The sequence below is a fragment of the Prionailurus viverrinus genome, chromosome D3 (assembly GCF_022837055.1).
Source record: "Prionailurus viverrinus isolate Anna chromosome D3, UM_Priviv_1.0, whole genome shotgun sequence".
Lineage (NCBI taxonomy): Eukaryota > Metazoa > Chordata > Mammalia > Carnivora > Felidae > Prionailurus > Prionailurus viverrinus.
The window spans coordinates 23,116,035-23,142,198 of NC_062572.1; the positions used below are offsets into that span (position 1 = coordinate 23,116,035).

Below are 26,164 nucleotides of genomic sequence, written 5' to 3' on the forward strand. Positions count from 1 at the left end.
TGAAAACTTTTTGGGTCCTTGTGACTATTGTTTTCTGAAGACTTAGGAAGGAGACAGTTCTGTAAGCAGCTGCAATTCCCTCCTAAGAGGCCTCTTACCCCAAAAGTATTTTTAATAGCATGTTAGTTGATACTTCTACTTTACTTGATTAACTTTAATTCACCCATTGCTTGTCCTAAAAATAGTGAACTTATGGCCTTCCAAGTTATCTTCCCTTGTGTATTAGAGCAAGATAATTGCAATGAAATGCAAGGATTTAAGATAGGAATTTAGCAATCAAGGTAATGGGACAGACAAGATCTTATTTAATTTGTGTTACCAAAAATGTACACCATCTAAAGTCTTTAAAATTATGCCAGAGTGTGTTCCTAAAATGTATATTTAATTGACCCTAGTTGATCAAAGTATCTTCTGTTATTAGTAGCTGTGTTTGGAAGAAAGTCTTCAGCACTGTGTTATATTGAGTTCTTAGTGATGGAAGTCTATAAATGTTATGTGCAAGACTAGAAAGTTTAGGTTGCCTCAAAGATAAGCAAATAGGAACATCCAAATCACGATTCTGTTCATAATTATGAAAATATTCTCTCAGTTTTGTTTCTGAATGCAGACATAAAATTCAGACACATTGCTTATTGACCAAGTGTTGATGACTAATGAAGGAAGAGGGTAAGAATTGAGAGTAGAGTACTTCCATTTTTTTTAGTTAACTTATTTTGAGAGAGAGAATGCATATGTGCATGTGCACATGAGCAAGGGAAGGGCAGAGAGAGAGAGAGAATCCCAAGTAGGCTCCGTGCTGTCATTGTGGAGACTGACGTGAGGCTCAGTCCCACAAACTGGGAGATCATGACCTGGACCAAACTTAAGAGTCAGATGCCTAACTGACTGAGCCACCTAGGTGCCCTGAGAGTAGAAGTACTTTCTAAACAGATCCCTAGTTAATGAGCTGCTGGGTAGTTTTCTGTTTGTATCTATATCTATACTATAAATCTATGCTATTATTACTTTTATTGTTATTCACTGGACTGTTCATGAAAGTGTGCTTGTTAATAAGTTGTTTCACCAGAAAAGTTCCATTTTGTTTCAATCCTGGTTGAGTCATAATTTTTGTATTCAATTTAAAGATGCTGTAGCTTAATGGAACTATGACTTTGCCACTTATTAGCTTTGTGAGACCATGGTGTGTTGTGGCAGACTGTCTTTTTTTATATCCTATGGTGAATTGGAGATTCCTAGGAGTATATGTTACTGTTCATGCACACATTTTGCTAATTTTTCTCATATTTGAAAATGTTTTTATGTTTTTAGGAATAGGTACATATAGAACTGAATGGACTTGAGTGGGTTTTTTTCCCCCCACTTAAAACTGATGAAACTTAGGGTACCTGGGTGGCTCAGTCGGTTGAGTATCTGACTTTGGCTCAGGTCATGATCTCACGGTTTGTGGGTTCAAGCCCCGCATTGGGCTCTGTACTGACAGCTCAGAGCTTGGAGCCTGCTTCGGATTCTGTGTCTCCTTTCTCTGCCCCTCCCCTACTTGTGCTTTCTCTCTCTCTCTCTCTCTCTCTCTCTCTCTCTCTCTCTCTCCAAATAATAAAAAAACTTTAAAAATTAAAAAAATAAAACTGATGAAACTCTCCGTGCCTCATTTTCCTTGCCTGCAGTTGGCAGAATTGGACTAGATTACCTTCAAGCTGCTCTTGATGACTGAACTTGTTATTTCAGCTAATGGTTGGAGTCTGATGGAGTGCCCCAACTTCCTTTTAGGTTAGGATAAGATTATGGGCTTGTGAATTAGTATGTTGACTGTAGTGTGTATACTATGAGACCTGATTTTTCATAGGCTTCGTGGCAGATGATTTTTTTTTCCTTTAACATTTTGTGACAAAGAAAAATGGACAAGTTACTAGAACATTTTTTATGATTGCAGTCAAGTGAGTGAGAGAAACACAGTTGTGAGTCATTTTTTAGTGTGTAAAGGATGGTGTTCTTTCTTATTCTCTAGATATTTTTACTGTGAAATCTGTATTTAAAAAATGTATCCAGAAAAAAAAAAAAAAAATGTATCCAGGCCCTATGTGTCATGTGATTATTTTAAATAGTTCAGAGCTTCAGAAGTGTTTCACAGACACATAAGGAAAACAGTATTACTAAGTGTGAAAGTGTAATGGATACAGAATTTCTGTGTGACTTCCTGAAAATAGACTCAAAATAGTATGCATCCCACTTAAAATATTGTACATTTTGATGGTTGATACTTCATATTTTCAACTGGATCTTGATTTTTTTCTTTTAATTTTGCAGAGATGCTGATGCCACCAGAATAGATATTTATGCAGGTAAGTCTAAGTTACATGTCAGTCCTTTCCTCTGACGTTCAGTTCCTTTGAATGAATTTATTGCTATGCCTAAGAAGAAATGCTTAAGAGCTTGATTATTCCAGGTCACAGGTAGAAACAGGGCATTCCTGGTCAGGCATATAATAGAAACCAAAAATTTTGGTGCAAGGGAACTAACGTGGTGTCCAGATCTATAGATCTACTTAAGTAGCCACTGAGAGATTTATGGGTTAATGGAGTAGAGTAGTGGGGAACAAAGTGACCAAGTACCAGTGATTTGATTGGTTGGCTTACTGATTGGTTGATTTTACTGCTACCTGAGGCCAAAAAGAGCTTATTGGAGGCCACTTCCTCTCTCTGCAACCTCAGCAAGGACTTGGAGGGTTGCTGGTGTCAGTTGCCTAAAACAGGTGGGTTAACTGGGTTGGTGCTGGAATTCACTGAGATGTTCTCAGGCAGAAATGTCAGAAAGGAGGGCTGCTTTGCTTGGAATTTAAAGATACTAACAGTGTCTACTGTTTTGCTTATTTAATTGGCTCTGCTGTTTGGTAGTAAAATTCTTTTTTTTTCTGGAGTAGGTACAACAGTGGAAGAATTCTTAGTCATTATCATTGGCTTTTTAAAAATTTTAAATTATCATTTTTAGTTTGCTTTCTGCCTGTTCAGTGTTTGTACCAGCATGTTTTTTTGGTAATTTGAATGCTAGAAATTTGGAAGGGGAATAGGGGAAGATAGCTTTTAAATCCAATTTGGCTAGCATACTCTGTTTTTCTGATAAACTTTTCTAAAGTCTTCTGAAAGGTTTAGGCTAATATTTTGAATAACATTGACTAACATCTGAGAATACTGGTAGTTTTTGTGGGAATATACAATTATCAAATAGCCCCTCTTCATGGACTCACTCATTTGATAAATGGGAACAAGCACATAACTAAGAAGTGATTCTCAGAACCTCAGTGTTATATAATTATGATGAATCTCCCTAGATATGATGGATTTCTCATGCACATTTTCTTTAGAGCAAAGAAAATCATTCAGGATAGCTAAACGTCAGCTATACTGTTTAAATTCTGAAAGCCTTCTCAAAAAGCTATGCCGAAGTGGTGAAAATAAGACTTCTTTTATTTTTAGAAGAAATGAACAGGAAAAAGGCATAGCAGAAGAGTCTTAGAAGATGGTTACTTAAACCCTAAGGTCAAATGGAGGAACCATTCCCAAGTTACTGTGTATCTTACATCTCAAGTGTGCTATGATGAGGAGCAATTACAGCTACCTCTGAAAGAATCAGCAGTTGTCTTAATCATTGCACAGATGGTAAAGCAGAGAAAGGGCCTCTACTCCAAGTGACATTGAAAGGAAAAATCATCAGAGCTGAGTCTATTTGAAAGAAACAGTTTTAAACAGAGATCATCTCTGTCCCCTCCTTCCACCTTCGGCGTGTGAATTTCACTAAGAAAATTTTGTCCATTATACTCAAAATGGAGCATAACAGTTGGATTTCAATTTAAATGAAAAGGGCCAACTGTGCATTTATTCTGTGCTCAGTGTTCTTACTGCTGTTGTGCTTTGGGAGGAGTCCAGAGAGGATGTGATGGGGCCTTTTCTAAGTTCTCATTAGAGAACTTAAGTCTCTAATTGGAGAGACAGCACTCTGCAGATGATTAGAGAACAATAACTTGGTCTTAAGGGAATTGTCAAGGCAGTTAAAGATTAAATGGTATGATAGAATCAGTAAGGACTACAGCATTTTGGAAAAAGATTTACTCCAAATAGCTCGAGATTGGGAGTCTTGGCTGAGGTATCACTTCACTCTTTTCTACCTCAGAGCCTTATTAACACATTCAACAGGAGGAATAAAAGCAACCTCATTTTACAAGTAGAATAATAAAATCAGTAATATCCTAGTACTATAAAGTTCTTATTGTTGGTACAGAGGGGAAAGTATTTTCCTGTCTCCTGTTCTGAAACTAGATTGATACTGAACTTGGAAATCCCCTCAAACATCAGATTTAGTTTGAATTCACTACAAATTCACATTTTAAAAGATTGTATTTTTTTTTTTAATTTTTTTTTTTCAACGTTTATTTATTTTTGGGACAGAGAGAGACAGAGCATGAACGGGGGAGGGGCAGAGAGAGAGGGAGACACAGAATTGGAAACAGGCTCCAGGCTCTGAGCCATCAGCCCAGAGCCCGACGCGGGGCTCGAACTCACAGGCCGCGAGATTGTGACCTGGCTGAAGTCGGACGCTTAACCGACTGCGCCACCCAGGCGCCCCAAAAGATTGTATTTAAACCTAAGAAGGGTGACAAAGGAACCAGGCTCTTGAAGTGCAGAGGTGTTCACTCACCCAAAACATTCCTATTAGATGGGGTCATACCATAATGTGCCTGTCAGAAGTAGATTTGGTATTTTTATTGACTTTCTTGACTTCTTTGTATAGGAGTGTCACTTCTCAAAGAAAGATCCCTTTTGTGATGCCGAATCATAGAAATGGAAAATTAGAGCATGTGAACCTGAAATGTATAGTGCTCAGATGGCAAAAGAACAAGAACTTGGGTGTCATTTTATTACAACTTCTGCTGAGGACATTATTTTATCATCTCTGACTTTTGATTTATTAGCTCCATTTTACATTTCTTCTGCTTCTATTTCCTGTCTTCTCCCCAGTGAGAGTTGGATGATGGGATGTGGATTGTCAGGCTGATTTGGAGAAGCTAGACTTAGCCATATTGGGGGGAGCTTAGATGTGCATCCTTCCAAATTTGTTCTGATAATCTTACATAGCTGCTACCAGGATCTGAGGCACAACTGCAAAGAAGGCAGTTTGGCTTTGCCCTCCCTGTCTTGGTTCCAAAATGTATGATGGGAGTGGAAGCATACAACCCCCAGCTGCTTAGACTCTCCTCTCTCCAGAACTCCCTGTTCTTCATCAAAATCCTTTGCTTGGAGGCTTCATATATCACTCAAATGACTGACAAAGTAAATATCAGGTGTTAGGAATACATCTCTAACTTGTGGAATGTCTGAGGAGATTGTTTTAAGCAGGGATGCAATGGGTTCTTTATTCTCTAGTTCAGTGCTTCTCAAAGAGTGGTCTGTTGATGGACAGCGTCACCTGTGGAGCTTGTTAGAAATAAAAATTCTGGGGCGCCTGGGTGGCTCAGTCGGTAGAGCGTCTGACTTCTGCTCAGGTCATGATCTCGCGGTTCCTGAGTTCGAGCCCTGAGTTGGGCTCTGTGCTGACAGCTTGGAGCCTGGAGCCTGCTTTGGATTCTGCGTCTCCCTCTCTCTCTGCCCCTCCCCTGCTCATGCTCTGTCTCTCTCTGTCTCAAAAATAAATAAAAACATTTTTAAAAATTAAAAAAAAAAAGAAATAAAATTCTTAGGTACCACCTCAGATTCACACAGACTTTCCAGGGTAGAGCCCAGAATCTGTATTTTTAACAAGGTCTTCAGCTGATTCTTAACGCAGACTACATTTTGCTCTTGCTGTTACTCTTCTTGGTCTCCTGCTTAAACCCTCCTGATTACCTAACCTTCTACAGAGAGTAGCAGCTTTTGGACTCTAAGCTCTGTGAAGGCAGTGATCATATCTGTATTGTTTACTGTTGTTTTTATCACAGAGCCAGGCACAGAGGAAGTGCTCAGTAAATGCTCATTGAATAAATGAGTGATTAGGATAAGCATTGTAGCCAGGTAAAGATACCACATTGCATATTTACAAAGTTGAAGAAGTGACTGCTGTGTCAGCTAGTCTCTCTTGGCCCTGAGGCAGTGTTGCACTTGATCATGGACTTGGTTACTACTAGCTGCATACAGGCTGTTGATTACTGTGTGGCCAGGAGGATCCTCTATTGGTGGATCTCTTAACCCTTGTAAACCATATGAAAAATCTTTGAAATGAAGTCTTTGAACAAGAAAGGTATCTCAGACCCCCTGTTAAGTGGTGATTTTGTGTTAAAACAGCCTGCAAATCCTATTCTAACAAACACAAGGGCCTAGAGTAACTTCCTATTTAGTGTTCCAGAAATGCCAGTAATCTTTGAAGACTTTTGAAATGCACTTGGCTTGAACCAATTTCTGAATCCCGAAGCACAGTCTTCATGTACATTTTATGGCTGAAGTGTACAGCAAATGGCTCTTGGTTAGATTTAGAACACTTTTACCATGTTCTGTATCTGACCCAGATTGAGTCTCCATGTGATACCTTGCTTCCTCCAGAAGGAAATTTTGAAGTCTTTTTGCACTTTTCTTGCACTTGCTCCTGCTTACTAGATCTCATTTGGATTCTCCATACTTTGATAAGAGGCACTGCCATAAGGAGAAATTTTCTTATCTACTAGTAGTACTTCCAGGAAGATCCTTGTTCTTGAACTTTCAAGAAGCACTTGTTATTAACGTTTTAGTAGAGCTAAATTCCTGAACACTTAGTGATACTTGAAAATCTCTGTGCTTTATAGTACTTTTGAAATAGCGTTTTAAATTACACTAACTAGTTCATTTAACGAAGGTGATCATGACTCCCTTGAATCTTTAGCCTTAGGAGAGGACAAAGAGTGTTTTAAACTGAGATTCCTCAGCTTGGATAGTGTATGAAGTTGGTGAACCTCAGCTTAGGGGAGACAAAAAAGTTCTCAGGAAGTAGTCTCCAAAGCAGTCTTGGGCTTGTCTCCGTAGTACCTTACATAGACCTTTCTTTTAATAGAAGTGCTCTCCTGATTCCAAAGCCCGTGCTGTTCCTCCTTTGCCAACACAGTACTCATCATTGGTCAAAGGCACCTTGGAAACTCCAGTATGGTCCCCTTCCCTATTTGAGAATCTTTTCTTTAGTGTTTGTGAGATGCTTAGACCCAGACTACTTTGAGTAACCACCTGCTGCTGCAGAAGACAGCTACCGAAAGAAGAGGTTCTTCCACCTACTGAAATGGCAGTCAGTTTGTTTTGTTCCCTTCCTGTTGACCAGGAAGTCTTGCCATGGCTGCACTGTCAAAGGACTTCTTTTGTCAAAAGACTGCTCCTCCTTCCAGTTGAGCAAGTCCAGCTGGGAACCAGGAAGTTCTCACTACACCTTGTGCCATCTCATTCCTAGGTTAGGGAGCCATTTCAAGGACCCGTGCCAAGCAGAAGATGTGGCAATGAATACATATAGCCCAGAAACTAAAGTTAGCCTGGGGCTAGTCACACATAGACATAGCAGTTTGTCTGGATAGTAGCTGTCACCGCTGTGCCCGTGGCGTGTCTGGCTTGATTGCTTTGTCTGATGGCTACCCCAAACTTAACCCACAAAGGAGATGCTCTGTTGAATTTGAAGAGTATTGATAAGGTAGAGTGTGTAGTAGTTGGAATGCTTTAGTGGCTTGGGGTCCATGGCAGAGGGCAGAGGTAGAAGTAATCCAGGTGGAAAGAGGCAGAAGGATGATTGAGGTTTGTGTGAAATACATGATATTTAGTGGTCCTTGGTGTGGTTAGTCTAGTGGACCAGGTATTTCCTGCCCTCAAAGATTCTCTCAAGCTTTGTCATGAACTAGAAAGCATTGGAGAACCTTTGATAGTAAGGCCCACCCTCAAGGGCTCTGACATTTACTTCATACTAGCTAAGGCTGTTAGAAGGAGGAGCTAGATTTGGCATTCTAACCTTTTTGGATCAAACGTCACATTGGTATACATTCTGATTTTACCCATGTTGCCACCCTCTGATAGGTAACTACCCAGTAATGGCAACTGCTTCTTTTACAGAAAGGCGAGAGGACCTTCGAGGAGGATTTATGCTTTGCTTTTTGGATGATGGAGCAGGAATGGATCCAAGTAAGTGATGAGATGATTGCTTCTTTGGGGGAGGACGTAACTCTTTTTACAAAAAACTTATCGTGTTGTTTTTGTTACCTCACTATTGTGATTAGAAGATCCATCTGGAGAGAGAGGTCTGTTGCAGGATCATAGGCTTAATTCCACTAATGGATTTGCCAGGTCTTGTCCTAGCATGGGAGATAGGATCTGAGTGGCAACCTGAAGTCAGTCAGATTACCTGTCTCTTTTTTTTTTTTTTTTAAATTTTTTTTTTAACGTTTATTTATTTTTGAGACAGAGACAGAGCATGAACAGGGGAGGGTCAGAGAGAGAGGGAGACACAGAATTCGAAACAGGCTCCAGGCTCTGAGCTGTCAGCACAGAGCCCGACGCGGGGCTCGAACTCACGGACCGTGAGATCGTGACCTGAGCTGAAGTCGGATGCTTAACCGACTGAGCCACCCAGGCGCCCCAGATTACCTGTCTCTTGACAGTGTACTTATCAGCTTGCACAACATCTTAGAGCTAGAACTACAGAGGTCTCCCTCAGCCTTCATACCATGTTCTGGTAACAGAATAAGGTCATAGTGATGGTGGTGTTGACAGGCCAGTCTGAGATTGCCTCCATACACACAGCCCTGCTTGGATTTAACAAGGTTCAGACCTTTGATTTTTGAGGATCCTGGGAAAGAAATGCAAATGCTTCACTTTCTTTTGTGCCTGCCACTTCAGGTGATGCTGCCAGTGTGATCCAGTTTGGGAAGTCAGCCAAGCGAACGCCTGAGTCCACCCAGATTGGGCAGTATGGGAATGGGTTAAAATCGTAAGTATACCAGAAACCTGTCATAGGACTCCGTACAAAATCAAGCAGTGCTCTCTTGCTTCTGTCCAATGAAAATTTTCCTGCTCCTTATCCCTTCATCACTGTAACTCTGGAACAGAAGAAAAGTCAAAAAGAAGTGGTAGTTTGGGGACTTAGTAACTGTTGTTCTAAATCTGTAGTTTTCCTTACAGATTGAAAAGTATGAACATCTTAAACCAATTGGGGTGAGTGGAGTTGTAGTTTTCTCTTGGCAATGTGCTCTGGAACCACATCTCTCCTCCTGAGGAAAATTCTTATTTTTACCCTGCGGTTGAGGTGGTTGTTTTGGGGGTTAGGATATCTGAGATGGTAAAGGGTTGTTTCATGTCACAGCACTGTTCCCTGAGCGCCTGCCATATGGGGATCCAGGGTGAGTAAAAGATCTGAACCCTCCCTCCCAGAAGACAGGGTCTCCACTCATATGTCCTGCTGGACTCTGTAGCAGGGACCTACCTAATGTCTTCAAATCTCTTGGGACTTCTTTCTCAGCCCTTGGTTCCCACTTGTTTGGTGTTTGGAATGTGTTGTTCTGATTTTCAGTGAAGCCCCAAGAGAAAGGTTTCTATTTCTGAAGTGCTCACTTCCAGCTGTACATACCTTTGGATGGAATAAGATTTAGAGTTTGTACAAATGGAATTCTGAGTCACGTTTCCAGTCTTGCTGTGGAAACGTGTTGTTTTGTTTGAGAGAGGATGGTGCTTTGGTTAGTTAACGGTATCAGTAGTCCCTCACATGCAGTGTGCTTTGGGTGTGTGGCAGGGGAAGAGAATGCTTACAAAGACATGAGGGACATGGTACCTGGACTTTTTGATTTGTCTTTCAGGGGAGAAACCAAATGGAAATAACAGGCACTTATCATGTGCCAGGCACCATGCTAAAAACTTTACTTGGATGATTTCGTTTAATTCTCATTATACCCCTTTGTGGTGTAGGGACTATTATTTTCATTTTCTACTGAGGAAATTGAGGTTTATGGGGATGAAGTGATTTCCCCAGAGTTACAAAAATATTGGCCCGAGCGTATAGCTGAGATAAGAACCAGGTCCTTCTGACTGCAGAGCTGGAGCTGTTCTCCATCTCACTTCAGTCACACAAACTAAAGTTCAAATCTCACTTCAGCCACTTAATTACTTCTTTGACCCTCAGTTTCTTCCTTTGTAAATTGGGATTATAATACATACTGAATAAGTTAAGGATTAAATGCTCTCATTGCTGTGAGAGCCCTAGACTAGTTTCTGGATTTTTTTCTTTTTTAAGTTTATTTATTTATTTTGAGAGGGAGAGAGAGAGAAAGCAAGCAGGGGAGAGGCAGAGAGAGAAAATCCCAAGCATGCTCTGTGCTGTCAGCACAGAGCCCGATGTGGGGCCAGAACTCACAACTGTGAGATCATGACCTGAGCCGAAACCAAGAGTTGGATGTGTAACCAGCTGAGCCACCCAGGCACCCCTAGTTTCTGGATTCTTATTTTATTTCTCTTTTGATCTTTCCATGGCAGATTCCTGGCCTGATTCACTGGGTTTGTGGGTTCTGTGGGTTCCCCAGGTGATTCCATCACCGGTGCTCTAAGTCCCCAATGACTGTAGTCTCCTAGAGTCAGTGTGATAGAAGAAGCCCGACTTCCCTTCTGGATTATAGGCTAACCTCCTCCTAACTGGTCTTGGTAATTTTGTGACCTTAGGCAAGCTGTTTCATGTCTCTGAAATCTATTTCCTAATCTAGAAAATGGGGTTCTACTCTTTGACATTCTCTCTTACAAAGCAAGCTTAAGGAGTAAACAAAATGTGACTCTGACTGTGCTTAGAATTAGAAGACCAGGAAGTTGAGAGTGTTATTAGCATAATTTAGTACAATGATATTTGTAAAGGACCCATTGAGGTTGGAGCCATCTAGTGTTGAGAGTGTATTTATTTTGATACCAATTCAGAAGTTGAAAGAGTGTTTTGGGAGGGAGTGATTTGTGCTGAGAATAGGGCTGAGAAGCAAGGAAGCCAGCAGACATGGTATTTTTGGAGTTGTTGCTCTTCAGCCTCCAAGGTCAGGTTCAAAGAGGGAAGAAAGAGGCACAAAGTGAGAGTTTTTGCCAAATTAGGGCAAGAGTAAGCTTTGACAGAAGGCAAGGTAATGTGCCTCATTTTGCCACCCATAAGCTTCAGAGAAGAAGGAGGAGGGCTGTGAAATTGTCAGGGGAAGGAACATTGCCAATGTCTTAGGAACTAGAGGATGAAAAACAGAACTTGGCAGCCCCCAGGGTGTCTCTGGATAGTGTCCTGGGTGTTTTCCTGAGCATTTGGGGGAAATGGGACATGGCATTCATTTATGTGTTTGGCATGCTAGCCTGGTTTGTATTTGTACATAGAAGAGAGCATTGAGGCTTCCCATTGCCATCCTCTCCCTGGGGTATTATGGAGACTAATGAGATAATAGCCATAAAGCCCCAGAAGCTACTCAGAAGAAGGGAGCTAAAACAGTCCCATTGTTCATTGGGCAATGAACTGTTAGAACTTCTGCCCTGTTCCATGTTGCCCAGAAAGGCTTGTCCTTGCCTGTTCCTCAGATGATTGAATGTGGCCAGAGGAAGGAAGCAGTTGATTCCATTCAGACTTTTGCCTTGTGGAACCCAGCCTCAAGGCACATTTCCCAGAACCAGTTGCATACAGAAGCAGGGACCACCTATGTCATAATGAGCTTGAGGTGGCAAAACAATTTTGAGACAGAAGATGGTTATAGTTCTAAGATATGAACCAATTATAGGCCTTAAAAACTGTGATTAAGAATTATATTGTGTATGGTTGGGGGGGGTCAGGTTTAGCTGAGCTTTGGGGTCATACCGTTGGGTTTTTTTTGTTGTTTTTTTGTTTTGTTTTTTTTTTTGAGAACTTATGAGCATAGATCGTGGGCTATGCCCTTGATGGTTCTGCCATTTGATGAGTGAATGAGAAATACCTGACGGGAACTGGATGTAGTCAGCATGTTGAAGGTGTCAGTTCCTGGAGGGAAACTTGATGGTGACACATTCAAAGAGTACAGCAGCCCTTGTGTAGCTGAGATGAACCTGGTGCATGGGCAGCAGGATTACTTGTTACTATTGTGGCAGCAGGTTGGGGGTGACACTAACTTGGGACTGACGATCGCTGGGAATGTGCCCTATAAGGGTGGTGAAGGAGCCCTGTATGGTGGGTAAGTGGGGTCAGGCAAGTTGTGAGGAGTGATGAAAGTTGATGGAAGAACAGAGGAATGAGGGCCGTGGGCCTCAGCTCAGGGTCCTAGGATGGAGGGAGGTCTTGAGAAGAGCCTCCTAAAGGCAGTTTTAGTCACGTCCAGAGAGTGAATTTGCTTCTTTTTCAGATGAGTTTTTGAATCCCTGGGAGAATAATCCATTTTTGCTTCCCTTTCAGGGGCTCAATGCGCATTGGGAAGGATTTTATACTCTTCACCAAGAAGGAGGATACCATGACTTGCCTCTTCTTGTCCAGGACCTTTCATGAGGAGGAAGGCATTGATGAGGTAGGTCCTATCCTTGTGGTTCGAGTTGCCATTTAACATTTTCCAGATCTGGGGCACCTGGATGGCCCAGTCAGCTAAGCATCCAACTCTTGATTTTGTCTCAGGTCGTGATCTCACAATTCATGAGTTTGAGCCCCGCGTCAGGCTCTGCACTGACAGCATGAAGCCTGCTTGGGATTCTCTGTCTCTCTCTGCCTCTCTTTCTCTCTCCAAAAATAAATAAACATTAAAAACAAGCACACAAATAGACATTTCCCACATCTGACCAGGGTCTTTCTGTAGGTCATTTGCCATCGATGCTGGACTCATTGAGGTTGCAGGATTACAGCCACACCCCTGTTATTGGATTAGCTGGTTGGATGAATTGGTTGAAGCATCAGGCAGACCTTTTAGTTTAAGAGAAGGTAAAATCTCAAAGCTTCAGAGAACAGTTGTCCTGTTTCTGAGAATGGGGTCATCAAATGGCAGGAACCAAGGATTTGTACCTTCTTTAGAGCTGCAGCCTGAATTCATTCTGGCAGGGTGTCAATATGGAGTTGTTTTATCAAGGGGAGTGTTTTGGCTTCATAACTATGGGTGGAGACCACAGGCTGTAATAATAATAGGAACTAATAATTGGAGCAGCATAGTCTTTCCTATATGATGGTGATTTTGTGGGATGTGCTATGAATGTATTTTCCTTTTGAAGAAATATGTTGCTTTAATCGTCTGTATCAGAAGGTACAAGTCAGATCCCTATAGGGCCTGGGTAGGTAGTGAAGCAGGTGGTGAGTGTATGGAAATCGTTGTTAAGTTCTTCACTAAATGGCAGATGACAAATAGCCCCAGGTCATCATTGCTATATTGGAAGGAAGTTCTAATGAATCTAGAATATTCTGATTTTAAAACGTGTTGTTGGTAATTAACTATGTAAGCTAAACACATGCTCCATTGATTTTCTTTGTGGCCTGGTGGTTCACATATCTGCAGAGCTGGTCTGGTGAGGCCTGTGCTTCCTCATGGTGGGGATCAGGGATAGCCTCAGTCTTCCCAGCCTCAGACTGGACTCTTACCTCCTTTCATGTGTGAGAAGTGGTGACTAGAGCTTTAGAGAGGGGGTTAAGAGGGTTTTCAGAGAGAAATCCATGGCTGTTGCATAAATAGATAGGTGAATTTGGTCAGGTTTTCAATCTGATTAATCTCTGGTGGTTAGCTGTGGGTAAATTTGTGCTGGCCCTGTTTAGATGAGCCTAAATCATAGCAAAATAGTTCATGTTGGGAATGAAAGGTTGTCTTTTTCCACTGCCTTTCCTTGGCAAGCCGGTGGATGTATTTGCCTTTTTGGTGCACTGCGTCAGTTCACCCATCATACATGGAGTGAGAGAGGTGCTGTGGCTGGAAAGAACAGTCTCTTGGGAGAAGGTAGGGCAGGAGAACTTTTGCCCATGCTGCGATTTTCAGGAATGTTTCCTGATGGACTGTGGGTGGTAGGAGGTGGGTGGTGAAGTCCATGGAAATCATCTGTTCAAGGCCATCACCTTCCCTTGTGGGAAGGGACTTGGCAGAGGTGCCACCTGAAGAAAGGTGGTGGCCTCTGGAGATCAGGGAGGGTCAGTCAGGCTTGACCTCAGGGCCTTGGTGAGTGTGCAGGACTTAAAACGGCAAGCTTCAAAGGGATTTTAAGCAAAGGTGTAGCAGTATCAGTATCTTTTATAAAAAGATCAGTTTGATTGTTGTGTGGTGATTAGATTGGAAAGATAGAGGTGTTGGAGTAAACTAGTTGAGATGCCCTGGCTATGTGTAGCCTGCAGGGCCGCAGTAGGGAGGCGAGAGATGTAGGAAGAATTGTCATCTCTTTAGCATGCGGGGCCCACAAACCTGATGTTTGATTAGCAGAAAGGGGAAGGAGGGTCACGATGCAGGTTCTGATGTGGCAGCTGGGGCATAGTGGGCTGTCTGGAGCTGGTGAAGAATGGAAGAGAGTGACATCCTCTTCTGCTAGTCTTTGCTGAAGAACTTAAGTTTTCTCCTGGACACGCAGTTGGGTCTGGGTCCAGAGCTTGAGGGGAGGCCTAGGCTCTGGAAACCTTGGTAGCAGATGAGCTCACCTAAAGGAGCATGCAGAGTGAGAAGAGGACTTGGGATCTCAGGGATGCTAACATTTAAAGTGTAGGAAGAGGAGAAGGTGGCAAAAAAGACAGGAGTGGGTAGGAGGAAAACCAGCAGAGTGGTGACATTGAAACTAAAGAAGTGTCCCAATGGCAGGGATGGGTGCCAGTGGAAGTACATGCAGTTTAAAGTAATATTATTGTCAAAAAAACAAAAAACAACAAAAAAAGCTCTTATCACCTGGGGCTGCTGTGAAAAATGGGAGTTGCAGTGTGAGGTACAGATTCACAGAACACAAATGGAACTCGGTTCCCCTGGTGAAAAAGCTAGGTTGAAATTTTTTCCTTACTTGGTGCTAGAAGGTCACTATTTTGGATTGTACTCTAGTGCAAACTCAGCCAAGATTTCAAAATAAGATCATTTTTGGCTGGTTAGGAATGTGTCCAAACCAGCTCTAGGGATGAATACCATCAGACATTAAGCTTCTTAGAAACCAGTAAAATCTCTTCCAACCCTCAACAGTTTTATCACCCTGGCACTTGTTAAAATGCAGTGTCCCTTTTTCCTTAGGTGGAGGGGGGCATGTGATTTGAACCTTTGAGGTATCTGGACTGGTTTGCTCTATAGAGGGAATCAAGCAGTCAGCCATCCCTAGGCTCTCATGGGCAGCTGGCTGGGGGAGGAGTACATCTAAGCCTGTGGGAGTGGCACTTGAGGATACAGTTTTAGAAGAAAGAGGATTTTTTTCCTCTTAGTTTTATTGAGGTATAGTTGATAAGGGTAGGATTTTTAAAAACATAAACATAAGATTAAATTCCATAATATGAAAGAGTATATTAAAATATGGGTACAGTTGGGAGAATAAGTATAAAGTGAACATGATAGCTGCCATGATAGACTGATACTAGGAGTTCCCAGTGTGCCCCTCACCAGTTGTATTCCTTATTGCACCTCTGAAGGAGCTGCCTTCAGGTAGGTTTTGTGATGATTGCCTTGTTTCTCTTTATAGTTTTGTCACCTGTATTGTGTGTATGCATTCTTGAGTAACAGTTTAGTTTTGTGTGTTTATGACTTTTATAGAGGTGGGCTCCTACCATAGGTTTTTTTTCCACTTTGCCTTTTTCACCTAACATTGTTTTTGAGATCCATCCATGTTGATGTTAGTAGCTGTTTGTTCATTGTCGTCACTACACACTATTCCGTTGTATAAATATACAACAGTGTAATTTATCTATTCTGTATTGGATATTTGTGTTACCCTTACATGTTTGCTGGTACGTAAGTGCGGAAGTTTCTGCTAGGATATAACCTGGGGATGGAATTGCTGAGTTGTAGGTTTATTTGTATCTTTGGATTTACTAGATAATAACAAATATTTTTTTGGTAGTAGAGTAGAATTATTAGCAGATTAGGAGGATGTCCAGGGGCATCCCAAGCAGGGCACCGCTCATGCAGAGACCCCCCAACAGCATAAATCAGCACATCCCAGAGGATCTAGTGCTGTGACGCTGAGTCTTGGGAAGGGGCAGAAGCCACAGAGCCTCTGGTGCCAAGCTGCAAAGCTTGGACCTCACCACTGGGGCATTGTGGAGCCACTGTGGAGAGGGATGAGATGGATACACATTTTGGGGGAAGGCTGTTCTGGGTCCTCCCTCAAAGTATCTGCCCATGTTTACTCCAAAGGTGATAGTTCCATTGCCCACCTGGAATGCTCGCACCCGGGAACCTGTCACAGACAATGTGGAGAAGTTTGCCATTGAGACAGAACTCATCTATAAGTATTCTCCCTTCCGCAATGAAGAGGAGGTTATGTCTCAGTTCATGAAGATTCCTGGGGACAGTGGTAAGTAGGCTTTGAGCCTGCAGCCCCTAGAATCCAGTAGCTCCAGAGCCATGAGGAGTTTGGGGATGGGTAGGGGGCACCTGGAGAATGAAAGGATTTGTTTCCCAGGAACACTGGTGATCATTTTCAATCTCAAACTCATGGATAATGGAGAGCCAGAGCTAGACATAATCTCAAATCCAAGAGATATCCAGATGGCAGAGACTTCCCCAGAGGGCACGTGAGTGTGGCTGGGAAGGGAGGGAAGGCTTGGAACTGGTGTTCCATTTTCTCAGGGAGGGAAAGCTCTGGAGGTGACTTCAGGGAGTGGGGGAGAGCTTGTTCCCTGAATTTCCCAGTATTGGAGTTGATGAAGCTGAGCATGCCCATGTCTTCTTGCCCCAAGCAGAGGGATGACTAGGACAGCAGCTCTTCAGCTAAGCCAAAAGAAAAGGTTAATTATCTCTGGTTCCAGTTCCTTGATTTGACAGAAGAAACCAGAGTCTAGAGAGGGGAGAGGATTTGCTGGGTCTGTAGTGGGGCCAGTGGTAGGGCCGGGTCAAGTGTCTGTGGAGTGCCTGTGCTGGAGACGTGAGGGGTGTGGTGCCCACAGTGAGGGAGCAGCCCTTCAGGGTGGTGAGAGAAGCCAAGATGTGAGGTGGAAAGGTGAAGGGCCTGCAGAGAGTTTGTCTTACCTTACCTGTGGTCAAGCTGATTGTGGGGTAGGTGATCGCACTCCTTTGTTCCTGCCACCTCTAGGAAGCCAGAGCGGCGCTCATTCCGAGCCTATGCTGCCGTGCTCTATATTGATCCCCGGATGCGGATCTTCATTCATGGGCACAAGGTGCAGACCAAGAGACTCTCCTGCTGCCTGTATAAGCCCAGGTAGGGGCCTGCCCACCCTGGTCTGCTGTTTCCCTTGAGCTGAGAATGGGGCCTTGGCTGTGATTCTCTGGAGCATTGTTGGAATGATGCTAGGAATGATGATAAGAGGCTCTGACAGTGTTGATTGCACTTGGGCCTTTAAGCTGCTTGTGATTTACCACATAGAAACTTTTGAGTCCTGAGGGAGGGACACAGATGGCTGATAAGCTATGGAGGTTGGCTGGTGAAGCTCGTTGAGCATGAGTGCCTTCTCTGACATGGAGGGTGCCCTGCCTGGCACCGTGAACTATCTGAGCCTCTCAGCTTCAGGGCCAAGGGGCCTTTAGACAGTACACAGGAGAGCAAAGGCCCTGGCTGATTGCTGAGATTTATTTCTGCTGTGAGATTAATGACACACCTGGTGAGTAGTGGGGTTGCTAATCAAAGGTGGAGGAAGGGGCCAGTGGAATAAGGAATTTAGTCTTTTTTGCTGAAATGTTTGTTTTTGACTCATTATCACTGTAGCCTGGGAGGAGGCAGGAAGGCAGAGTGTTTCCTGAGTTGCTCGGGTTGCTGTCCTACCCCACTGCTGCTTGTGTCTTCAGGTTGCTTTTTCCCCTGTTCAGGATGTACAAGTACACATCAAGCCGTTTCAAGACTCGTGCAGAGCAGGAGGTGAAGAAAGCTGAACATGTGGCACGGATTGGTAATGTCCCCCACCCCCTGGACAGGAGTAGTCAGGTTGGGGTTGTCTGGGAAATACTTGTGGCCACAGCAGGATCCAAAAAAGCTCCGCCCAGCACCCAGGAGCAAGTTGTTCTCCTAAACCACTGGTCTGGTTCCTCTTGTACCCCTCCCCCTGCATGCCAATCCTCTCAACTGTTTTTCTCCCCAGACTTTACTTTCTCTTTATCAGCCATTTATAGGGACTTACTAAAACTGACAACTCTTCAGCTTGCCTAGAGTGAAGAATCTTACTGTCTTCTGGCCCAAATACTTGTGAAACTGATTATCCTGACTCCAGGGCAAAAATCTCAAGGTCTCTCATGCTGACAGGGCTTCGGGGCTGCTTGATGGAGAGTGATTGGCTGAGTACTTTGATAACTTCCTGCTCCTGCTGAGGCTGTAACTCTGGTTGCCTTGGGCAGTTTTTGACCTGTTCTCATTCATTTGTAAAGTTTAAAAAGTACGTCTCAAGTATAAATAGTGCCTGTTTTCTTTAGGGCCTCCAAACAAAAGGATGTTCCTTTTTGTACCAACTCTACATTCCAGGCAGGGAGGTTGCTTTCCCAGCTGTCCTATTCCTTGAAAGTGCATATACATCTTTCCCAGTGGGAGCTACACTGTTGGATTCAGGAAGGATGACTAAGAATTTTGAACCTTTGAATTCCTTTTCATGATTTCTTCTGGGTTTTAGCTGAGGAGAAGGCACGGGAGGCGGAGAGCAAAGCTCGGACATTAGAAGTTCGCCTAGGTGGAGACCTCACACGGGACTCTAGGGTAAGGCCCTAGATCTGAGCAGCTGTTGTCTAGCATTTCTGGCATTAGGATCCCAGAGCTGGCCTGGCTCAGCTCCAGTGTAGTCATGAACTCCTTGCCCTAAAGCTGCAAAATGGGATGTTTCCCTAATCACTGTTGAATACACTGTATATGAGAATCTTGGCTAGTCATTTCAACATCCTGACAACCATGTAAAGTGGATACTGTTAGTATTCTCAGTTTATAGAAAGGAAGAATGAAGTGAAGATGGTCGCTAGCCCTGGGTCACACACAGTAGTGATAGTCTGAGCAGTTTTCTACCCTTCCCTGTCTGACACACATGTCTGTAGACTATTATTTCAGTTGGGGGTGTTTCCTCCTTCACGTGAGTGAGCCTGGTCAGGTGAAACACAGCTTTTGAGTTTGTCCTCATCAAGACCACTTTCTGTAGAAAGAAGTAAGTCTCTGAATGTGGTTTTGAATTCCTGTGATTTAAAGAAGTTTTAGATGTTTGTTATAATATTGCCTGCTGTGGCCCAGAGCACCTCCTCCCTCACTTGCGCCAATGTACATTTCCAGGTAATGTTGCGGCAGGTCCAGAACACAGCCATTACCCTGCGCAGGGAAGCTGATGTCAAGAAGCGGATCAAGGAGGCCAAGCAGCGGTGAGTGCCAGGGCTGGCTTTTGGTTTTTTAAAATTCTGTAACTTTTTTACTCGTTATTGACAAAGAGCTTGGGGAATCCTTCCCCCTCCTGTGCCATTTTTGTCACAAAGATTGCTTTGAGAAAACTGTTGATGTTGTGATCCCAAATGCTTGTCACATGCCCACTGCAGGTTTCTTGGCTGAGGTAGGAAAAGCCAGGGCAGGGCCAGTCCCTGGAATTGAACACCAGACCTTCTTTCCTGGAAACTCCCTTTCTTTCCTTCCTTCCTCCCTCCCTTTATTCCTTTCTTTCTTTTCTTTTTGTTTCCTCACTCCCTCTCTTCTTTTTTTTCCTTCTATCCTCTCTTGTCCTTTTTTGTTTTTCCCTTTTCATTTAAAGGATGTAGAAAATGCTTATTGTATAAAACTTGTAAAGCACAGATCATTTAAGAAATAGGATTTTAAAACTCCCTTTTATTTGTATTATTTGTTAATATCTTAATATTTTATCTGTGGTTACAAATGTGAAATAATGCTGTAAATTGAGTTTTGACCTTTTTCATCTGGAATGGGCACTTGTCCTGGCTCATTTGATTATCTCCATGTCCCACCTTATGTCTGGAGCTTCTTGGGGCTCTGGACCTTGAATTCCTGGGTTGCTGCTTCATGACCTTCCTATCATAGGCATCAATTTCAGGTTTCTTCTAAGTCATTTCACTGCTCCATTCATCTGCTTTCCAGCTCCATGATTTTGTTGATCTGTATCACATGATAGTCTCTTCTCTCACATACACGTTCATTGTGCCGGTGAATTTTTGTCTTTTTAAGATTAATTACTGTCACGTTGGTAGAATAGGTATAACCTTGTGTTTGGTCCACCATGTAACTATCTTTGCAGCGATTTGTAGCCATTTCACAGTATCCCATTTATACTTAAATCCATCCCTGTTTTGTTACCAAAAGTCAAAGTCATATACTTTTAATTTGGGATGTTTAGAGTCACTGTGCTTCATGTATCCTCACCAAGTCTAATAGGTTACACACTGAATGGAAATGCAAAACTTTTTGCTTAACATGTCTCAAGTTTCAAGCATAAGCTAACATATCTTAAACACCATGGTGTTTGTGTGTTAATGGGTTGATCTGCTTGAATTTATCTCATGTCTTCTCAGAGCACTTAAAGAACCTAAGGAACTGAATTTTGTTTTTGGGGTCAACATTGAACACCGGGACCTGGATGGCATGTTCATCTATAACTGTAGCCGCCTGATCAAGATGTATGAGAAAGTGGGCCCACAGCTGGAAGGGGGCATGTGAGTATTCCCCAAGGAGGACTTTTCAGCCCAAGGCAGATGGCAGGGAGGGTTTTGGCCAATGGGGTGACAGAGCTATGTCTTCTTTCTCCCTGCAGGGCATGTGGTGGAGTTGTTGGGGTTGTTGATGTGCCCTACCTGGTCCTGGAACCTACACACAACAAGCAGGACTTTGCTGATGCCAAGGAGTACCGGCACCTGTTGAGGGCGATGGGGGAGCATCTGGCACAGTACTGGAAGGACATTGCGATTGGTAATTACCTTTTTGTTCACTTCCAATCTTAGGATACTCTTAGCACCCAAGGGTGTGAATTTAGGAAGAGCGAGAGGCTAGCTCCTAATATGATGTGTGGGTGTTTGCTTTCTAGCCCAGAGGGGAATCATCAAGTTCTGGGATGAGTTTGGCTACCTCTCTGCCAACTGGAACCAGCCCCCATCCAGTGAGCTACGTTACAAGCGTCGGAGAGCTATGGAAATCCCAACCACAATCCAGTGTGGTGAGCCAGTGGTCAGAACCCCCTTCTGACTCCCATGTGATATAGTCCATGAACCTCTTTTACTGTACCCTTGCTGGCCTTCTGACTTGACTAACATTCATGGACTTTTGGTCCCACTGGGGATGTCTGTTTGGTGATGGCCCTGGGAGCTCAGCCTTGGGGCTGTGCCAGGTTCTACCTGTCCCTCCTGAATGAGGCAGAAGGTGTCTAACCTGCCAGACCTCATTTGGTTTGGTACCACATTATTAACAGTGTGAGTAGTGACTGAGCCAGGATCCTGTTGGAGGGAGAGGGGCTGGGAGTGTTGAAAGTCTACGATGTAAAGTGTCTATTCTTGCTGGAATTACTGTCCCTGAGAAGAATTACTATTCTTCAAGGAAGGCAGAGTTGAAGCCAGAGTGAAGATCTTTGCATGGAAAGTCGGGGGGCATCTTTGCCTTGTGCCTGCTTGGGAGGAACCTGCTTACAATTGTTGTCGGGTATAGCTGATGTTTGTTGGGGTGTTTTCTGTGTCACAGATTTGTGTCTGAAGTGGCGAACCCTCCCCTTCCAGCTGAGTTCTGTGGAAAAAGATTACCCTGATACCTGGGTTTGCTCCATGAACCCTGATCCTGAGCAGGACCGGTGAGCACTTGCTCTAACAAGGAGATTGTGGGTATCTCCTATCTCTTCCACTATATTCTCTCCACTCTTTGGGTAAATAACTCGCTGTACATCTTGAAGTCATTGCTGATATCCTCATATTTCTGTCTTGCTGCAAATAATAAGTGCCCTGGAAATACGAATACATGTATGTCCTGCAGTGAGTATTAATTCTGTACATTTGAGAACCCTGAGGTTGTTATACTATGGTAAGAGAATGGGTTGACTGAGGAAGAAGGACCATGTCCTACTTAGAACCCTGTTTTTTAGGTTTATTTATTTTGAGAGAGAGAGAAAGCAGGAGCCAGGGAGGAGCAGAGAGGGAGGAGGAGAGAGAATCCCAAGCAGGCTCTGCACTTACAGTGCCCAACGCAGGGCTTGAACTCATGAACCGTGAGATCATGACCTGAGCTGAAATCAAGAGTTGGATGCTTAACCGACTGAGCCACCCAGGGACCCCTAGAGCCCTATTTTGCTATAACCGTCCTAGCACCTTTTCTCAACAGATGTGAGGCTTCTGAACAGAAGCAGAAGGTTCCCCTGGGGACATTCAGAAAGGACCTGAAGACACAAGAAGAGAAGCAGAAGCAGCTGACAGAGAAAATTCGCCAGCAGCAGGAGAAGCTAGAGGCCCTGCAGGTACATGGGTCATGGGCAATGGGCAGAGCCAGCCTGTATCAGGGATCTGTCTGGGATGGGACAGGAACCCTCAGTGACTCACTGGTTCTTGAGTACACCATGAGCATTTAAAAAATTTTTTTAAGTGCTTATTTTTGAGAGAATGAGGGAGCACGCACAAGTGGGGGAGGAGCAGAGAGAGAGAGAGAGAGAGAGAGAGAGAGAGAGAGAGAGAGAGAATCTGAAGCAGGCTCCAGGCTCTGAGCTATCAACACAGACCCCGTTTCAGGGCTTGAATCCATGAACCGTGAGATCATGATCTGAGCCAAAGTCAGACACTTAACCTGCTGAGCCACGCAGGCACCTGGCCTTTTTTTTTTTTTTTTTTTTTTTTTCCTTTTTTCTTTTTTCATGATGATCATTTTAAAAAAGCAAACTGTCTTATTTATATGTTCCCAAGTGGTCAGAAAATAAATATCCTACCATAGAGGTAACCACCACTAACATATTCTTCTAATTTTTTATGATTGCCTACATAGTCATAAATATATATATATAAATAAAAATATGGAGGTCATGATACATATATATAATGTCATCACACACAAACTTTTTTTAGCACACAATTTTCTTGGGATAATTTTCTAGGAAATTTCAAATAATAAAAGGGTTTATAAAATTTTATGGCTTTTTATAACTGCTTCCAAATTATCTTCCAGAAGATGTGTTAATTTCTGTTTTTTTTACAAGCAGAACATTTATTTTAGGGTATTTTTTGCACATTTGACAGACAAAGCTATGCATCTTAGAATTTCTTTCATATTTCTAAATTGGATAATTTTTTTACTTTTCTGTTTTTTCAGATTTGTTTATTTTTTTATTAATTGATTTGTCAGGTTTTTGAGATATATTTGAGGTATTAATCCTTTATTGTATTTATTATAAAAGTTTTTTTTTTTTTTTTCTGGCTTCCCTGTCTGTGGAGATGGTCACACTAACCTGGATGTCTTATGCGTGCCTTCCTGTCTGCTGAATCTCACTTGTCCCTTCTGGCCTTGTCCGTCAAGCTTTTCCTACTTTTTCTGGCTTCTTTTATAGGAATTTAGTCCATTGACACTTTTTCCCGGTCTCTCCAATGCTAGGTTAATCAGACATAGAATCCTGTAGTTTGCTGATGGTTTAGTGACTTTATTTTTTGTCTCCCCAGTGAGAATGGGAGTCTTATCATAGTAGGGAGTTTTATAATAGGCCTAGGTTTTCTTTTTTGTTTTCCCACTGTCCCAGACACATAGTAGGGATCCAAAAAAAGTTTTGTTTGAATGTACCAAGATACGCAAACAACCTCATCACCATGTTTCCTGTGCAGAAAACCACACCTATCCGTTCCCAAGCTGACCTGAAGAAACTGCCTTTGGAAGTGACCACCAGACCTTCCACTGAGGTAAAGCCCAGGCACAGGGGAGGAGCTTTTCCTTAGGTGTCTTGTACTAGGATCAGTGTTCTCACTTTCTCTGGATCTTTTTTAGGAACCTGCACGTAGACCTCAGCGACCTCGATCACCTCCTTTACCTGCTGTCATCAAGAATGCCCCAAGCAGGCCCCCTTCTTTGCAAGCTCCCAGGCCAGCCAGCCAGCCCCGAAAGGCTGCTGTCATCAACACCACCCCAAAGCCTCCTGTCCTGGCAGCCCGGGAGGAGGCCAGTACATCCAGGCTTCTCCAACCACCGGAGGCACCCCGGAAGCCTGCTAACACGCCGGTCAAGACTGCATCCCGGCCCACCCCCATGGTGCAGCCACTATCATCATCTCTGCTGCCCAACTCCAAGAGCCCTCGGGAGGTCCCTGCTCCCAGAGCAATCAAGACTCCAGTGGTCAAGAAGCCAGAGCCACCCAGTAAACTCTCCCCAGTGAGATGCTTTTCCAACCTGAACCTACCTTCAGTGGTGTAGGAGTGGAATCAGGCTGTGTCAAAGCTGTACTGGGGGAGCTTTCTGTTGCCCTTCAGGAGGAGTCTAAATAATTGAAGGGAGTTCTTCACTGCTCCCTTTGAATATTGGTCTGCCATTAATTTGAGTCACTTCCATCAGCTTCTATGCTGTGGGCATAGGTTGGCAGCCTGGTGGCAGCATTGGTGGGCCGCAGCAGATGGTCAGTATGTTTCAGGGACATCACACCTGGCTGGCCAGGCAGGCTAAGAGAGAAGTGAACTGAGAGGCTCCCCCTACGACAGCTTTGAGCAAAGGTCCTCGTGGGCACAGGGACTAGGAGGTTGCTGTGTACTGAGTAACGTCAGGGAAGGTTCAGCCCTGGGGGGACTGAGAAGCATACAAGTAGAACAGCTTTAGGCCAGATGAAATCTTCCTGCACCTCAAGGGCTGACAGGGCCCCTCACATTCCCTCTCCTGTTGCTGTAGACCACTCCTAGTCGGAAGCGGACTCTTGGGGTTTCTGACGAGGAAGAAGCTGAGGAAGAGGCTGAGAGGAGGAAAGAGAGGTCTAAGCGGGGCAAGTTTGCTGTGAAGGAGGAAAAGAAGGACTTGAATGAGGTAGGTGGTCCCAGGTGAGGTTAGAGCCTCCTTCCCTAGGATTGCAGTCTGCACCAGCTCTGTTTCTGTTTTGTGACCTCAGCCTTCCAGAAACCCAGTTCATCTCTGTAGGACTCTTAGTTATCCAGATGATTTAGAAACATGGTGTCAGGTAGGCTTCTGAGTGAGACTGGCTTCTGGCCCTAATCACAGGCTGGAGATCACATACAGATGAGGAAGGCTTGAAACTCTTTGCTTCCCTGTGTCTGTGATTTTCTGTCCTTTGTGTGTTATCTTGTTTATACAAGGTAGATGATTTAGAGAACAGCTCTTGGTGAGGCATGGAGATTTAAACAGCCACATAATGCAGTATGAAGTGATAGCTGATGACCCTGGGTGGCCAATCATGCAAAAATCTGCTCTTCAGGGGCATTGGGGATGCCTCTAACAGACTGTTCTCCTTGCAGCTCTCGGACAGTGCTGGGGAAGAGGATCCAGCTGACCTTAAGAGGGCTCAGAAAGGTGAGTTTGGGGAGGTTCCTGGCAGCCTGTGGGGGAAGGGGGTATTCGGACCCCTCGGCCAGCAACAGCTTATCTTAAAGACTCTTGGAGGCTTTCCTGGCTCTGAGCTTTTGTGCAGCAATCATTCCAAGTCTGATCCCAAGAAGAAGTCTGAAGAGAACACACCCTTATGTGTATTTTTAGCACAAATTTCTTGGCTTGCACCTCTAGCAGTCACTCATCCTGCTGCTCTTTGGTACCTTCATGGTAGATGGGGAAGGAGACTAGGGTGGCTGGGCTGCATGTTCCTGGAAAAGTGCAGGGCAAGCATCTAGGGGATTCTTGTCCCTGCAAATCCTGGGGCTGCCTCTGTCAAGGTGACCCTGGCTGAGTGGGGGAGTCTATAGTTTTCTGACACTCACTCCATCCTCATTGTCTCAGATAAAGGGTTGCACGTGGAGGTGCGTGTGAACAGGGAGTGGTACACGGGCCGTGTCACAGCTGTGGAGGTGGGCAAGCATGTGGTGCGGTGGAAGGTGAAGTTTGACTACGTGCCCACAGACACCACTCCGAGAGACCGCTGGTAATGCCCCTTTCCAGAGGCTGACAAAATTGGCCAGGTGGGGGGGGTGGGTGTGTCCCTAGCTTCCCTGCAGACAGCCCATCCTGGGAGT

At 43.8% G+C, this 26,164-nt stretch overlaps 1 protein-coding gene across 5 annotated transcripts in view; it reads left to right on the forward strand.

The window, feature by feature from the left end:
- The window catches only part of MORC2 (MORC family CW-type zinc finger 2), a 40,952-nt gene that overhangs the window by 8,845 nt on the left and 5,943 nt on the right, over positions 1-26,164 (forward strand). For all 5 annotated transcript variants that reach the window (XM_047827705.1, XM_047827706.1, XM_047827707.1 and 2 more), the window contains exons 3-22: positions 2,305-2,339; positions 8,079-8,147; positions 8,862-8,952; positions 12,388-12,496; positions 16,268-16,427; positions 16,536-16,647; positions 17,166-17,291; positions 17,897-17,976; positions 18,688-18,770; positions 19,329-19,414; positions 20,567-20,707; positions 20,806-20,960; positions 21,076-21,204; positions 21,723-21,828; positions 22,353-22,485; positions 23,831-23,905; positions 23,991-24,371; positions 24,879-25,010; positions 25,457-25,511; positions 25,932-26,073. In XM_047827705.1, the coding sequence (XP_047683661.1) occupies positions 2,305-2,339; positions 8,079-8,147; positions 8,862-8,952; positions 12,388-12,496; positions 16,268-16,427; positions 16,536-16,647; positions 17,166-17,291; positions 17,897-17,976; positions 18,688-18,770; positions 19,329-19,414; positions 20,567-20,707; positions 20,806-20,960; positions 21,076-21,204; positions 21,723-21,828; positions 22,353-22,485; positions 23,831-23,905; positions 23,991-24,371; positions 24,879-25,010; positions 25,457-25,511; positions 25,932-26,073 (2,400 nt within the window). The remainder of the gene's footprint in view (positions 1-2,304; positions 2,340-8,078; positions 8,148-8,861; positions 8,953-12,387; positions 12,497-16,267; positions 16,428-16,535; positions 16,648-17,165; positions 17,292-17,896; positions 17,977-18,687; positions 18,771-19,328; positions 19,415-20,566; positions 20,708-20,805; positions 20,961-21,075; positions 21,205-21,722; positions 21,829-22,352; positions 22,486-23,830; positions 23,906-23,990; positions 24,372-24,878; positions 25,011-25,456; positions 25,512-25,931; positions 26,074-26,164) is intronic.